Raw genomic sequence first — 16,037 nt, forward strand, 5'->3', positions numbered from 1 at the left:
GATGGAAGGCTGAGTCAACCTTGAGCCGGCTACCTGAACCCGGCTTCCACCAGGATCGAACTCAGGTTGTGAGCAGAGCACTGCAGCCAGATGCCCTCAGTGGCTGTTACTAGGCAACCATAATAGTATTCCAGGCTTGATTTTTGTTAGCAAAAGGTGAGGGAGGGGGCAGGGCCCTTTCCAGTGCTGTTTGGGCCTTTAAGGGAGGACTTATTGGAGCCTCGTGGTGCAAAGTGGTAAGCTGCTCTGCTCACGACCTGAGTTCGATCCTGGCAGAAGCTGGGTTCAGGTAGTCGGCTCAAGGTTGACTCAGCCTTCCATCCTTCCGAGGTTGGTAAAACAAGTACCCAGGTTCCTGGGGGTAAAGTGTAGATGACTGGTGAAGGCAATGGCAAAACTACCCGGTAACAAAAAAGTCTGCCAAGAAAACGTCGTGATGCGACGTCCCCCATGGGTCAGTAATGACTTGGTGCTTGCACAGAGGACTACCTTTACCTACCTTTTTATTGGGGCCAGGCCCAGAGCAACCACCAGCAACCACTGGTTAGAGTTTCAGAGTAGGCTGTAGGAGACCCAGGTTCGAATCACCACCCTGCTGTGGAAATTGATAGGGTGACTTTGATCCAGTCACATACTCCCAGCCTAACCCATCGCTCATGGTTGTTGTAAGGTTAATATGGAAGTAAAGAGAATGATGTAAGCTGTTTTGGGTCCCCACTGTGGATAAAGGCAGTATGGAAATGAAGCAAATTAATCAATATACTTAAAGATGGGGGAGAGGTAAAAGGTAAGTTGTTTAGTGGATTTGAAGGCGAGAAGGACATAGGGAAAGGAGCATATGCAGGCTGCCAGGAGAAGGGAAAGAGGAAATTGTGTGGGTAAAGTGATACTGAGAAAAGTGAAGTACCTCCCACAAGTCTTTGTAGGTTCTCCACCATGCAATTGAGCATAGCTCAGCCAGCACCACACAAGTGGGCCGTAGGGGAGAGGCTATGGGGCGGGGGGGGGGGGGTGAAGATGGCAGCCGACAAAAGTGGGTGAGAAGGAGAGAAGGAAGCAGGAAAAGAGGAGAGACGATGGGAGCAGGGAATGGAAAGAGGACATGGTGGGGGAGGGGGAAATGAGATCCCCTCCCCCCGCACACAAGTCCTTGTAATATGTATTGCTGTACTGGGGTTGCTAACATACTTCTTACAAGATTGTAGTATCTTTAAACATATTTGTGAATAGAAATTCAGCATGTGAAGCATTTAATCATTGCATCTCCATGTCAGGAAAACTTATACCTTTCAGCTGCTGTTTGTTGCACATGAGAAATCTGGAGGTGAGCCAGATAGTTCGTCGCTCCTGCAGTTCAAAATTGTTCCATAAGTATGTTCCATTGAGTTTACTGGGGGTTACTTCAATTAACTGTGTGAAAGATTGCAACTATTATCTGCTTGCTTGTCATACTTAATTACCAGTAAAAAAAAGTGTTAATGATTCTCTTGAATCTTGTTTTCCTAGAATGATCAGAATTCTCAGGGTTTTTTTTTTAATGAACTGTGATCCACATACACTGTGATAGACATACCTCAGGGTTTTCCCCCCATTTGGTAGAATTTGGAGAATTCAGGAATGGTGATTTCCTGCCCACTTGCCCCCCTCAGTGTCTGTTTTATGAACCTGGGACCAGAAAGGATGCTTAAACATTATTACTAAAACAGTAGTAACAGAAGCATTTTAAAGGCCCAAGCAAGTGTTGCTGTACTTTCTAAGTAACCAGCAATATGAATTTGTATTCAAAATAACATCTTGTAGAAAATGACACTTATTACCTTAATAGCTGAACTTTCATATTGGGAACTCTTACAGTTTATGAGCTGCAAACTGGAATATTCACTTCTAATTTTTTAGAAAGTAATATAGATGTGCCTTCCGTGCACAGTCTTCACACTGAACACTGTACTTTTCCTCTTTATATTCTTTTCTTTTTAATTTGTTTAGCAACACATTCCGTTGCTGCCTGTTCCTTACAGTGCAACTCCATGAAAATAACCCAGAGTTAGACGATGTAATTCACATGTGCCCATTACTTTTGATCTGTAGAATAAACTTCATGAAAAACTATTAATGTTGCATCATAATTGAGTGCGGGGGGGGGGGAGTGTGATGCAAACACCTCCTGGCTGCTGCTGTTTGTTCAGTGTGGATTTTGCATTCAGGTGAAGAACTTTTTTAAAGCATCTGAGTTTAGCAGGATACTTAGTACTGATATCTTTATTCTGGCATTGTGCAGGTTATTGAACTGGGCTAGTGTAGTGTTGCTATTATGTGTTGTGTATATACAAGTATTTGGCTGTGTGAGGTATTTTTGGTTGTGTTTGCTTCTGCTCGGTTCTTTGGATTTTGAGAGTGTGCAGAACTTTTGGTTTTTTTACATGAATGTTTTAGGAAAATTGCTTAAGACTTTTAATTTGGACAAAACAGTTTTTAAATTCAACAAAAGTTTAAACATATATTGTATGGAAAGAAAACCGAGATAGGGTTATCATAGATCAATTTTTCAAGTTTAGGGCTATCAGTGACTATTGGTCATGATGGGTAAATGGAATCTCCAGGTTCCAGTAGATCTTTCTTGTCAAGATCAGGTGCTGGGGTGAAACAATGGGTGGGAGCTGTTGCCTTCATGTTCTGCTTCTGGTTTTCTCAGAAGTATCCATCCTTTTGTGTATGTAAGCTTTTTTTCCTTTCGGATCACAAGCACCTTACAGTGCAGCCCTGAGTAGACTTAAACCCTTACATATCCACTGAAAGACGTAGCTCTGCTTAGGATATCACTGTTAGTCACACTTCTGGGAGCTAGTTTGGGTTTCCCAGGATATAGTTAGAGTACTAAGAAAAATCCACAGATCCACTATCTAGTGTTAGATGTTACCAGCCTTACTTGAAAGTCTTGGTGAGGCTAATGGATATATGAACTTCTTTATGTATTGAATACATGTTTTGCCCAAAGTATTTTGGAACATCTGTGATTCTGAAGCTTTTGTCATACTAAGTTTTGACTAATCAAGAATGTTAGCTTGGGAAAATGTACCCACCCTGGAGTTGGAAAAACAAAATGTCTCAATTCTTCTTTTTCTTGTTGATTCAGATCCTTTTGGAAAAGGATTTTATTTGCCTTTTTTTACCCTCCTGTGTTCCTTTATTTAGGAAGCTTTCCCCTTTGTTTTAGCATCTGGTGATGTCATTATTCCTGATCTGCATTGAGATGAGTCTGTGCGAAATATTCTGAGTAGAAGGGGGGAGTAGGAGTACAGCATTCCAAGGGGGAGGGCCATCCCAGGGGTCCTGTGATTTGTTTTAATATAATAATTGGGTTGGCTGTGGATGGCATGTGGGGGCCCACAAAGGAAAACATACCTGGGTGCCCATAATAGTATGGAACAACCTCCCCAGGGAGGTGCCCCCCCCCACTGTCTGTCTTTAGGGGGTAGCTGGAGACAGTGTTATTCAGGATTTCTTTTAATTAACCGTTTAGTTACTGGCATTCTTAAATTGTGTTTTTGAATTCTGTTTTTAGTATATTTTTATTGTTATTTTATTTATCTTGCAAGCCACCTTGAATTCCTGCATGGTAGAAAAGAGGCTAATAAATGTTTTAAATAAATATAAATAAATAATAGTAGCTGTTGACAGCCCCTGATTCTATGTCCCATTAAACTTATTCCTATAGATACTTATTCATGGAAGCCTTATGAGCTCGTTGGAACTTACTCATTAAAAAATACGCATGGAATTACAGTCTGAGGTTGGGAGAATTCTATCATTGGCCTGGGAATAGAAATCCGTGAGAGAGTTGCCACAATCTTTGAGCAGGGTCATGTTTAGCCAATGGCAGCTTCTGCATGGAGACAATTCTGTGTTTTCTTTTTTGCATGCCAACAGAGCCTCTGCACAGGGGTTTTTCTTCATGCTTTTTACTTGTTCTTGCCATTTTCTTACATCACCTCTGGCAGATTTTTTGTTAGTCTGTTTTTAAGCAATAGTTGATATGTTGCTATAGTGTGTTGCCATTTAATGATAAATATGCTACCAGTAATTAAAAAAATAAAATGACAAAGCCCACTAACATTTGAACAGGGAGGTGCTGAAATCCACACCTTCCTGTCCTCACTTTCCCCAAACCTACTTTCAGTACAGTCTTTCAGAATCTCTCTACACGAGACATCTTACATGAGGATGCTCAAGTGTAGGGAGACGCAGTGTTAGCCGGGAAGCATAGTTTTAAAAGACAGAGCCAAAGATCTGTCAATTTCACCTTGCTACACAGGGGTAGTTTTAAAAGACAGAGCTGGCGGAGATCGCTCCTCAGAGGGTTTGTTAATTTCATCTTCACCTCCCCCTAGGTTCTGTCAATTTCACCTCCTGTTTGGGAGGCCAAGATGAAATTAGCAAACCCTCTGAGGAGCTCTCTCTGCTGGCTCTTTCTTTTTAAATTTCTATGTCTTTTTAAACTACTCTTCCCGGCGTCTCCCCACACTTGAGCATTCTCGTATAAGATGTATCATGTAGAGAGACTCATAGGAAAGATCTGTTAAAGCATGTTTGGGGAAACCCTCAGTGGAGCCGAGGAGAACCCAGAAGGTCAATAGAAGTTGTTCTGCAGAAGCCGAAATAAAAACTAATGCAGTTTGAGAAGGAAAGCAGAGCCTGTGGAAGCATGCTCCATATGGAAGCAACCAGTGTGAAATAATGTGTGCAGTGTTGGATTTAATCAGGAAGAGGAGGAGGACCTTGATTCAAATTTGAACTGAAAACACAGTTTATTGGATGATCTTGGACTAGTCACCAACATTCAGCCTAGCCCACTTCACAGTGCTGTTGAAATTTGGATGGGAAGGAGGAGCCTCACATGCTAATCTGAGTTCCTGAGGAAAGATGGATAAAAATTAAATTGGGGGGGGGGGCTGAAAACAACGCGAAATTGCTTTGTGTATGAATAGAAGAGTGATTATGAGCTGAGGAACTAATGAAGTTTACTGGGGAACAATTCTCTTATTCTCAGCTTGCCCCAACCACACTACAGAAGAACATCTTTTTGTCTTGCTTTTCTTAAAATTTCAATCAGGCTATTATACATCTGAGCCATAAAACAAGCATTTCCACCTAACTTTAATAGCTTGTGAAATTTAAAATCCTGATTGTCTGATATTTTCATCTAATTCTCTTTCTGTGTCCCTATAGAATATATCGTTCTGTTGAGTTCTTGCCTCTCCATGTGCTAGTTCCCTGGCTATCAGAACTTGTTCGATGGGTTACTTACAATAGTAAAAACATTCGAGTGCACAACATTCTAAGGGGTTCCCTTCCATGGTGTTAATCATTCCCTACTGATAACCTGTGGCATTGGTGACAGGTTCCTGTTTGCCTTGGAAATGATGGTGCTGAGACACAAGGTTGCTAAGAGTTGTCAGATGACACTTGCTCACATGATACCATTAAGAGGGTGTTGCAGCCAGTTCTAAAACAACTTTGCGACTCAGGAGTCAATGAGAAAGCAGCCTCACTCTATCCGAGGCCATCTGGTTAGGTCTTGTGATCAAATAATTGCTAGCTTCAGAGGCAGACCAGGAAGCAAGGTAGTCATAGCTTTTAATAGCTCTTACATTGGGCAGCTTAACATTTAAAGCTGACTGGATTTTTATGCTATGATTTTTAAAACCTACTTTCTATTGAGCATTTTGTGATTTGTAGTAAATGCTATAGTATTTCAGAAAAAGGTATCTTCTGAAATCTTGGCTTTACTGTGAAGCTACTTTATCTACTGCTCTTATGAAGGAGGAAACTAGTTGAATGCTAACAAGGTCAGAAGCTTATGGCTAGTAAGTACTAACTAAGCCACAATGGAGAAAACCCTGTGTGGATATCTTGTAAGAGAATGCTGGATATTTTGAAGAAACAATGAATGCATGTATTTGAGAGAACATCAGGACTCAACATGTGTGGAGGTACACCAAAGACTTCAAACAGCACAGGAAACCAAACAGAGAATACAAGGAAAATTCATGGTTCCCCTAGTGCATTGGTCAATAGTTTTTCAAAGGCAAGATTGAAAAAGGCTAAAAAATCACATGGGGCAGAAAACAGCACCAAATGTTTAAACCGAGCTACTGAAGAACTATCAAACAGGTATGAAAGTTTCATTTGTTAAGAAGTTTCATTCAAAACCTGCCTTTGGTGGTTTGGGAGACCTGGCGACATGAGAAATAGCCTACAAGACTGCTGGCTCCTTTTCTAAGTTCTCTTCCAAGCTGGTGGTATTTCAGAATAATTACTCTCAGCTTCTGAATGTACTGTTTGTTGGATGTTACTAAATTATTGATGGGTGCAGGCTGAGAGGGTGATGAAGTGTGGTTTCAAATGCAGGCACAAACTTCCACCTGATACTGTCCTTACCCCTAAGTGCTACCTACCCACCAACATTGATTTGTCAAATCAGTCAGCAGTAATATAGGGAATATTGTTGGTGAAGAGAGAAAGGAGTTCTGAATGTGTCTTCTAACTGCTGCATACTCTGCCTTTTTTTGTCTTCTTAATGTAAAAATTGGTCTGCAGTTTTGGTTTGTAGAGTTGAACATTCAACAGTTGTGATTTTAAAAATGACTACTTGGTGGGAAATCAGTTTAAAATTATATCTAATTTCAATGCAATGTACTTGTTGAAAAGAAAGAGTTTAAATTTACTGTGTTTATCCCTGAACATAAAATGACCCACCCCAAAAAACAAAAAAGGAGTTATGCAAAAAGTTTCTACTATATATACCTGTAACTTGTAGATAAAGCTAAGACAATTGTCTCTTTCTTTTCTTGATAACACTGGGAGGAGGGTGATTCTAGATTTTCAGGTAAATGTATTTTTAAAAGATCATTTATTTCTGCACTGTTTCTAACAAACAAATTATTTGTAGTTTAGATACAAAAGAATGTTGTGATATGCAAGAGAAATCTGTAGAATTAAGGTAGAAAGATAATGCTTATCCCAAAGGTGCTAACAACAACAGTAATAATATGATAATTAACACTGTACTGAAATATTTGCCATTCAGCTATGGTTAGATATTAGACTTAATTGACCCGTGAATAATTCTATTGTGGATTCAGATGGGTATATAAAAATCAGGTAAGATGAATTACAATGCAATTTTTACTTCCTTGGTTAAGAGTTTATAAAATCTGTTTCATTAAATCAAATTGAATGTAAATCTGCAAGGCTCTGAGACAACTACTGTTAGGATTTTTCATTAGGTGTATGGAAATGATGCATTGCTTAACAGTAACAGTTGGTGTCTGTCAGGGCAGGCCTGAAAAGTCAGAAAAGCAAAACTGCCTCTTTCTCTTTTGTTACCTAATAGCATAAACTTGGTGGCAGATGATTTAGCTGTGCAGGCGATGAGACCTTGGTTTGGTGAGAGGTGTAAAATGTGTTAAAGCAATACTGTTTCCAAGTAATATGAAACAGCAAGCTTGGCTATCTGTGGAGCACAATTTTCATGCCAACATTCCATATACGCTTCTCTTTCCTTTCCTCTCTCACACTAAACAAGCCAAAGAAAGCACAATGTTTACCAGCTTCATTTGGGGTGGGGGAGACTGTGCAGCAACCTTGCCTGATTGTATGCTTTCTGAGATGAGCATTTTTATAACTAAAGCTCACATTAGTCATTCTTTTGATACTGTCTATCTTGATCAAGAAAGGCAAACTAGAATTGTAGCATTGATGCAACAATGCAAATGATGTTTGGAAGCACTGTCATAATAACATACAAATTGTTGCAGAAGATTCTTGTTTAAATCCTTGCTATGCGATGATTTAGGCTCACAAAGGGCCTTGCCATTCTGCAAGGCTGCAACGGTTGAAATGGGATTCATCATCATTGTAACTTCTTAGGAAAAGACTGGGATTAAATGAGATAGATAATACATTCTCAAAGTTGATGTCAAATACTTCTCTCTCTTCCCACAATAGTGTTGCCATTCCGGGGGATCCCCTGCTCCCAGCCTCCACTCCCTACCACCACTCACCTGATCGGCAAGGGGGAAAGGCATGGGGACAGGCCTCCCAGGGCATGCTCCTGGTGTGACGCAGTGATGTCACTCCCAGGAGTGCTCTTGGGCTTTGCACCAGGCTAATTCTTAAAGAATTTGCCCGTTTGGGGCCCAAATTGGCCCCGGTCGAAACCTGGAAGCACTTTCAGGGCCTCTGCCCTGTAACGGGAGTGCGCTGGGAGCATGTACACAAGGACATCCTAGAGGTAAGTGCAGGGTCCCTCCTCCCTCCAGGAGGATAAGGGGATCTGTCAACCCTAGCCCACAAAGAAGTGGCCAGTGGATTAAACTAGGCTTTAAGAAACCTATATTCAAAGCCCCACTTTGCTTTGAAACTTGCTGGGTAATCATAGACCAGTCACTGTCAGGCTAACCTACTTCACAGCGTTGTTGTGTGGATAAAATGTCAGGGTTGCCAGGTCTCCCACACGGGATTCTCCATCTAAAATACACAGCATTTGGTCATTGAAGTTGTTTGGCAAAAGGATGTTCTGATGGTCTTAATAATGTTGAGCCTTTGAGAAAGTGGGTATCCTGAAACGGGATTAATAATGCTGGCAAATGCCCGTTAGGCTCCATCTTGACAGTCTCTTCTTCAAGATTCTGTACAAGTAGTTCCTTCTGAAGAAGTCAAACATCACATCTTTTCCTATATGGACCTATGAAGAAAGAAGATACAATTACAACATATTTATGGACCAGAAAAGTTGTTACTTTCTTGCAAAATTTATTTCTAGCATTTGATTATGTATAGGAACTAGTATTTATTACATTAAGCTATTTAGACTTATAATATTATGTATGGTGTGTCTATTGAAAATGGGTGTTCAGTGTCAAGCTACTTTTTGGACTCTTCCTAGAAATCTTACTGTTACATATTGTATACGTAAAATTGTATTGATTGTGTTCATTGTTTACAATAATAGAGCACTTTCAGCACTTTAAAAAGTTTTCAGATTGACACTTCTGAATTGCGTTTAAATTGTTATAGTTGTTACCCTCCGGTGGGCGGTGGCCTTCCCTTCTTTGCAGTTTTGTCCAGGGGAGCCCTTCTCTTTGTTTTTCGTTTTAGGTCTCCCATGGGGCAAACCAGGGGGCAGTGGGATGGGGTACACTCCCCTGTGCATGCACACTCCCACACGCTCCTATAGTGCTTGGGACCAATGTATACAAAATCAGCTGCTGGCATGACCCATTGCATCTGTGTCATGCAAGAAAGTATGCCATTTTCCAGTGATGAGGGTGCGTGCATGCTGCACACATGTGCCTCAGGGCTTCCTCCCCCATTTCCCCATGTCTCTGCCCTCCAGCCAGATGAGCAGCAGCGGGTGGGCAGCTGGTGGAGGCTGGGTTTAGGGATCCACTGCCATGGCAGGGGACCTAGCAGCCCTGAAAACTGTACGAGGGATGAGCCATATATTCCACCTTGAACTCCTTTGAGAAAGGGCAGAATAAAAATGTACTAAATAAATAATAAACATACATTGCTGCTTTCTGGAACTCTCATGAAGCATCAAATTACTTTATAATGGTACTTAACATTCATTTTCCAAAGGTATAAACTGTTTTACCAGAGCGAAGATTATTAATTCAGTTAGTCAGTTGAGAAATATGGGAGGACAGGCAAATGTGCACTTGCCTACAAAATAAGAGTAATTCTGCAGTGTAGTTCTATGCAATTGTTTGGAAAAGATGAACTTTTTCAGAATATAGAGGGTGGTTTTATGTACAAAAAAAGTAGACTCCTGCTGGTATAAATGAGCACGGCAAACCTCTTTTGAACATGTGGACATTTGATATTATAAATGCCGTGTGCTAAATTTGCTTTAAATTCTACGAGATTTGCTGCTAAAGAAAGGTTTTGCAGCGTTGCCAGGTCCCCTGGGGCCCAAACTGGGGGACGAGGGGGGTGCACGGGAGAAACTTACTGTGTATGCACGTGCGGGAAGCCATGTGCCTCCGGAGCCTTCATTGTCACACTATGATTGACATAATTCCTGGTACGACAAGGAAGGGAAGGCCCGGGAGCGGTATTTTTGGTTAAAAATAAGCCAAAATCGTCATTCCTGAAACAACAACAAAGGCTCCAGAGCACTCAGGAGCACACTTGGGAGCTCCCATTCCTGTTCCGTGCACCTTTCCTCGCCCCTGCCAGCCAGGCTGTGAGGAGCAGGGATTGGGAGCGGGAGATCCTCCACCCCAACTGGGGGACTGGGAACTCTGGTTGCAATCTGGTGTTTAGGATTGTATTTTGAAAAGTGAAAGGGTTAAATGTTTAACTGGCCCTCTGTCTCATTTTCAAAGGAATGGATACTTAGCTTTCTTGTGCTCTTAATTACGTATTCTATTGGATAAATTAAGGAGTTCAGCTACGGTGTGATTTCTAGGCTGTTCAAAAGTGCCTATGTTGAAGGTTGTGTATGTTGTGATATATCCTGTATTCCGCCTTGAGGTCAAAAGGTGTTTGAGGAAATTCTCTGATACCAAGCAAAAAGTATTGAAAAATCTTACTGGACTTTTTCTTCAACGAAGCAATGGACTTTAGTTTTCCTGAGAGGAATTGGTGCATGGAAAAATCACGTACTCCTGTAAAAAAATATTCTGTTAAAGAATAACAGCCAAAAGCTTGTTTAACCCTCAAGGTAAACTGCAAACATCTGGTTGTATGTCTATAAATGTGTCTTACGAGTATTCCTTCCAAATATCATTGTTGGGCAGTTGGAAACGTGTTGCTCTGGATTAGAATAGCACGGGACATCTCTGTGCAGTAGTCGCAGCAGAGCACGTGTTCTAAAGTCAATATATGCTTCAATCGTACACAGTGGTACTGTCATGTGACTCGAGGTAATGGTCCACAAGTGCATGTTTTATGTTATTTGCAGAGTGATAGCCTGATGGATTGGGAAAGAAGTCTTTTCTTGTTCAGGTGAAATTCAACAAATGGCTATTTGGCAAACAAGATTAGTTCCAGGGGAAACTTCAAGACAACATTTGAACTTCCACCTAAAATAAAAAGCTGAACTTCGTTCTAGAAATATTTAATGTAATAATAAATAATTGCCCGTGGCTTTCAAAGTGGTATTCTTTTAAAACTAGAAGAGTGAACAGTACTTATTTGTTGTTTCTTCATTTCATTGAACTTATGTGGTAGAAGATAAGATGATTGCATTGGTCCAACTTACAGGAATGGTGATTGCACACCTACAATGTTTCCAGTAATGTGGGAGTCATTCCTGTCAGGTTTTTGTATCTGCACAAGCAGGACTTTGGGACTCAAGGCTGTGACCGCCCACATTGCATGGATTTGGGGGGGGGGGGCGGTATTATTGTGCTACAGGTAGTAGTGCAAGTGCAGATCTGCAGTATGCACACTTTTTGTATGCAGTGTTCTCCTACTTCAGGAAGTGTGTGTGTGTGTGTGTTATGTGCTGTCAAGTTTCCTCTGACCTATGGTGACCCTATGAATGAAAGGCCTCCAAAACCCAAACTAAATTCTGACTTGGTCCCTATTTTACTATATGCAGATGACACAGTAGTTCTGTCTTTGACTAAGGTAGGATTAAAGCGCTCCCTTTCAGCATTTATCTCGTTTTGTAGTCAGAATTCTTTAGCCATTAATTTTGATAAAACCAAAATCATGGTATTTTCTGAATCATCGAAGCGATCTGTTTGGAAAATTGACGGAAGAGAAAGGTTAAGTCCTTCAGATATCTGGGGGTCCTTTTTCATTGTAACTTAAAGAGGGCTTTACATCGAGAGCATTCTGTTACCTTGGCTTAAGAACAAGATGTCTGCTATAATCCCTTTTTACCATCAAAAAGGCAACCAATATGTCCTGGCTGCTCTTCAGATCTTTCGAACTATAGTGATCTCTCAATAGTTAAGTGGGGTACCCAAGTGGATCCAGGGCTTTAACCAAAAGATTGAACGAATTAACGCAATCTTTTTGCGACGCATGCTTGGCATCCCCAATTCGGTAGGCTACTCTGTTCTGTGTGCTGAGTTGTGCCTACAGACCATAGAATCCAGCGCTTGGATTGCTACTATTAAATACTGGTTACATCTTTATTTTCAGCCTCCTTAAATAGCCTTATTGCTTCTGTAAGGGCCGATCCGTTTGTTTCTCAATGGTCCCAATCAATATCTGAAAAAATGAATACACTAGGTATTGATTTAGATTCTCTGGCTAATTCTAGTGAAACTTACATATTCCAAATAATTTGCACGGGAATTTGAGACATTGATTCGCAGGTGATGAATGCTGGAGCAGAGGGGACTTGCTCCCCCTGGTTTTTAGGTCTTTCCTTTCCACATGATGCTGTGGCCCAGTGTTTTTTCGACTCTAGCAATTCCCTCTCAACGCAGAGCTTTCATGCTGGCCAAACTTAATATATTTCCCTCAGTCATGGTCACCAGCAGATATAAGGGTATTCCTCATGAGGTAAGATTTTGCAGGTGTCACCGTTGTGAACCTGACTCCATTCAGCATATACTTTTATCCTGCCCGCTGTTTATCCTGCTGCGCTCACAGTTGATTAGCCCTCTCTTTCAAACCCTTAAGATAGTGACTACTAGAGGCGTGGAATTTTTGTTAGCAGACAGATCTGAAATTACTGAACAGGTTGGCAGAGTTTCTGGCAAATGTACTGAGGGTGAGAGAAAAGGGGATAGGAAGGGAGAGGGAGGGGGAAGCAGGAGGGAGAAGGTTTACTGTGATACCTGTGATTATTGTTGGGTTCCTGGGGGGGGAGGGTTTATTGTCACTCTTCATTTTCATTAGCAGAGTTATAACCACCTGTAATTTATTTTGCTCTTATTTTGACTAATTGGCAAATTATACTGCATTGCCATTGCCATTGCTTTCTCAACGCTTTTACTATGCAAATAAAGGTTACTGGAACTAGAAAACTGGACCTCCAAAACATCCTATCATTAACAGACTTGCTCAGATCTTGCAAACTGGAGGACGTTGCTTCTTTTATTGAGTCAAGCCAACTCGTTTTACGTCTTCCTCTTTTCCTATGTATTCTACTTTTTCTAGCGTTACTGACTTTTCTAGAGAATCTTTTCGTAATGTGACTAAAATATGAAGTAGCTCTTACTATAAGAATGCAATATTTTGAATTATGCAGAACAGGCTGAAATGAAACTGCAGACTTTTATTTCTTTAGCCCAATCACCAACTTCTTTTTAGCATTTTTTAAAAAAGAATTATCCAGTGTTTGAATATCTTGAGATTTCTGTTCAGCACATTGCTTCTTGTACTCAACTAAGAGCAAGATTCCGGTCCAGTAGCACCTTAAAGACCAACTAGATTTCCAGAGTATGAGCTTTCCAGAGTCAGAGCTCCATCAGATACCAAATGTGGCATAAATTTTCTCCATGGCTAGTAGGATAAGTGGTTTGTAGTGGATTCTTAATGCTCACTCGCTTAGGTATAGTATCCAGTCTTTTGCATTTGGTAGGGAAAATGATATCAGTCTGTACCAGTGCTTTTGTAAAGTTGATGCATTTCCACTCCAGGCGGCTGAATGTGGTGCCTTCCATGATGAAGGGAGTTCTGATTTTCAAAAGCTCATACCTTAGAAATCTAGTTGACCTTTAAGGTGCTACTGGACCCAAATCTTGCTTTTCTACTATAGACCAGTGCTGCTACCCAACTGAAACTTTACTCAACTAAGTCACTTTTCTCAATGAGAAGAGCTGCAGTAGAACAGTGATTAAGTGGTTTGGCTGCAAATCAGCACTCTATTGGTTTGAATCCCACTACTGCCCTGAGCTCAGTAGGTGGCCTTGGGTAAGCCACTCCTCTCAGCCCCAGCTCTCCAACCACATTGTAGGGATAATAATAACACTAACTTAGGGCCAGTACCAAGACCATCCGGTGTGCAGGAGAGTAACCTGGGAGGGAGAAAAGCTTGTTTCAAAGTAACACTTGGGAGTGTGCCACAGAAAGTCACTTCCATGTACATCGTCTGTGGGTTTTGTTGAATTAGGCCATTCCTGTAAACCTGATTGACTGATTTGCTGCAGTCTGTACAGATAAGGTTGCAAGTCTATGATTTTATTTTCAATTCACAGCTGGACCTGTTCAGGGTTTGACCTGAATGAAATCCGCTTGATAGTATATCAAGATTGTGAGAGGAGGGGCAGACAAGTCTTATTTGACTCCACAGCGGTCCGCAAGATTGATAAAGCAACATTTCAGGTATGAAATTTCACATTCCTAAACTAAACATCAGCTGTAATATTGCCACTTATGCATTGTTTTTGTTTTAAGTTGGTGGAAGAGAACATTCTAGGCCATTAAAAAATTATCCGTTAGTGGTCTGCCATCCCTTATGAACCTGAGAAGACGCCCTCTTTCCCTGCCCCCCAACCTTTTTCCAGGTGCTCATAGTCTTTAAAGGAGAAAGACAAGACAAACCGGTGTGCCTGTTCCAAAGATGCTATTTCCCCGGTGGTTGGCCTGTGATCCCATCCTGCAGCAAAAAGAAATCTTGACTACTGTTTAAACTCAAGGCTCAGCTACAGTAGTTGAGCTGTTGTGTGATTTCATGCTATCCAGGTTTGGTTTCTGTTTTGCTTCCCGCATTACTGATCAATTTTCTCTGAGTGGATATCATGCAATTTAAAAGGAGCAAGGAAATGTAGCTGAGCCTGTTTCCCACCAGGCTTGTTTAGCTGGCGCCCGTGGCTAACTGCTTGCATGTACAAGGGTGGTTAATCAGATGGTCCAGTTAATGCACAGTGTTCTAGCTCTTCCTGTGGGTGGCCAAAGAGCTGGCAGTTCGTAAAGTTTCCCCCCCTCCCCCACCATGCCCTAGCATGTATCAGGCACATGACTGCAGTGCTAACATTTTCCCTCTTTTCCTAATGACAGTCACATTGGGGATTAGATAAGCAATCTTTGTACTAATGTAATGCCAAGCAAAATTTCTACAAATTGAATGCAAAAGAGTAGTGAAATGTGAAAAGGCCAGCCAGTTTCATAGGGCTAGAGAGAGAATCAAAACTATGCTTGTGCCTTATGTCACTAACAACAAAGTCCTTTCATTCTGAAAGAAGAAATGGACACTCTGCTTTGGCTTTTAATTCTTTTCTCCGTTGTTTTATTCTCTGGTTTCCCGGTATTAGCTATTGCCCCCCTCACGCATCAAGGTATGTTTATTATAATAGTGATGCTGAGCCTGTGCAGTGTTTGGATTATTATGTAGGAGGCCCAGGTTCAAAAACCCATTCAGCCATCTAGTGTACTCACGGGCTGGGTTGAACATAAAAATAGAGTCCACCTCGACTTCCCGGGCTGCGGTGGAAAGGCAGCATACAAATGGTTAAAAAAATTTAAATAAAAAAACAAAGAAGATGAGAGGTATGAATGCCATCCTGAGCTCCTCAGAAGAAGTGTGGGATAAACCAGGATGGTTTTGTGTGTGTGTGTGTGTGCGTGTGTGCGTCCGCGCGCACGTGTGTGTGTGTGAGAGAGAGAGAGACAAATACTGCCTTATGGCTGCAGATTCTTGTTTTTTTAAATTTCTCCTCCTATATCCTCCCTCCAGTTCTGTCAAAATACTGGATGGTCCATTAAGCAGGTTTTATATATGCCTCCCAATTAGGGTTGTCAGCTCCAAGTTAGGAAATTCCTGGAGATCTGGGGGGTGAAACCTGGAGAAACCTGGAGAAAGTGGTGTTTGGGGAGGGAAAGGACCTTGGCATGGCATAATTCCACAGAGTTCACCCCCCCCCCCAAAGTAGCCATTTTCTCCAGGTGAACTGATCTCTGTGGCCTGGAGACCAGTTGTAATTCCGGGAGATCTCCAGCCACTACCTGGAGGCTGGCAACCCTACTCCCAGTAAACTCTCTCTCTTCCTGTCTTTGATTATTTTTCTTATCCTGCAGTATTGGCACGTTTTGGCTTCTTGAGCTTTGCTTTGGCACCATTGCAAACC

General features: G+C 41.4%; 1 protein-coding gene across 4 annotated transcripts in view; it reads left to right on the forward strand.

Annotated features, from left to right (window-relative positions):
- The window catches only part of FNIP2 (folliculin interacting protein 2), a 65,254-nt gene that overhangs the window by 20,957 nt on the left and 28,260 nt on the right, over nt 1-16,037 (forward strand). For 2 of the 4 annotated variants that reach the window (XM_054989589.1, XM_054989590.1), the window contains exons 1-2: nt 5,529-6,171; nt 14,169-14,295. In XM_054989589.1, the coding sequence (XP_054845564.1) occupies nt 5,948-6,171; nt 14,169-14,295 (351 nt within the window). In that variant the 5' untranslated portion in view covers nt 5,529-5,947. Of the gene's footprint in view, nt 1-5,528; nt 6,172-14,168; nt 14,296-16,037 lie in introns of those variants that run through there. The other 2 variants (XM_054989591.1, XM_054989592.1) reach the window with 2 other exon arrangements.

The sequence above is a fragment of the Eublepharis macularius genome, chromosome 10 (assembly GCF_028583425.1).
Source record: "Eublepharis macularius isolate TG4126 chromosome 10, MPM_Emac_v1.0, whole genome shotgun sequence".
Taxonomy (NCBI): domain Eukaryota; kingdom Metazoa; phylum Chordata; class Lepidosauria; order Squamata; family Eublepharidae; genus Eublepharis; species Eublepharis macularius.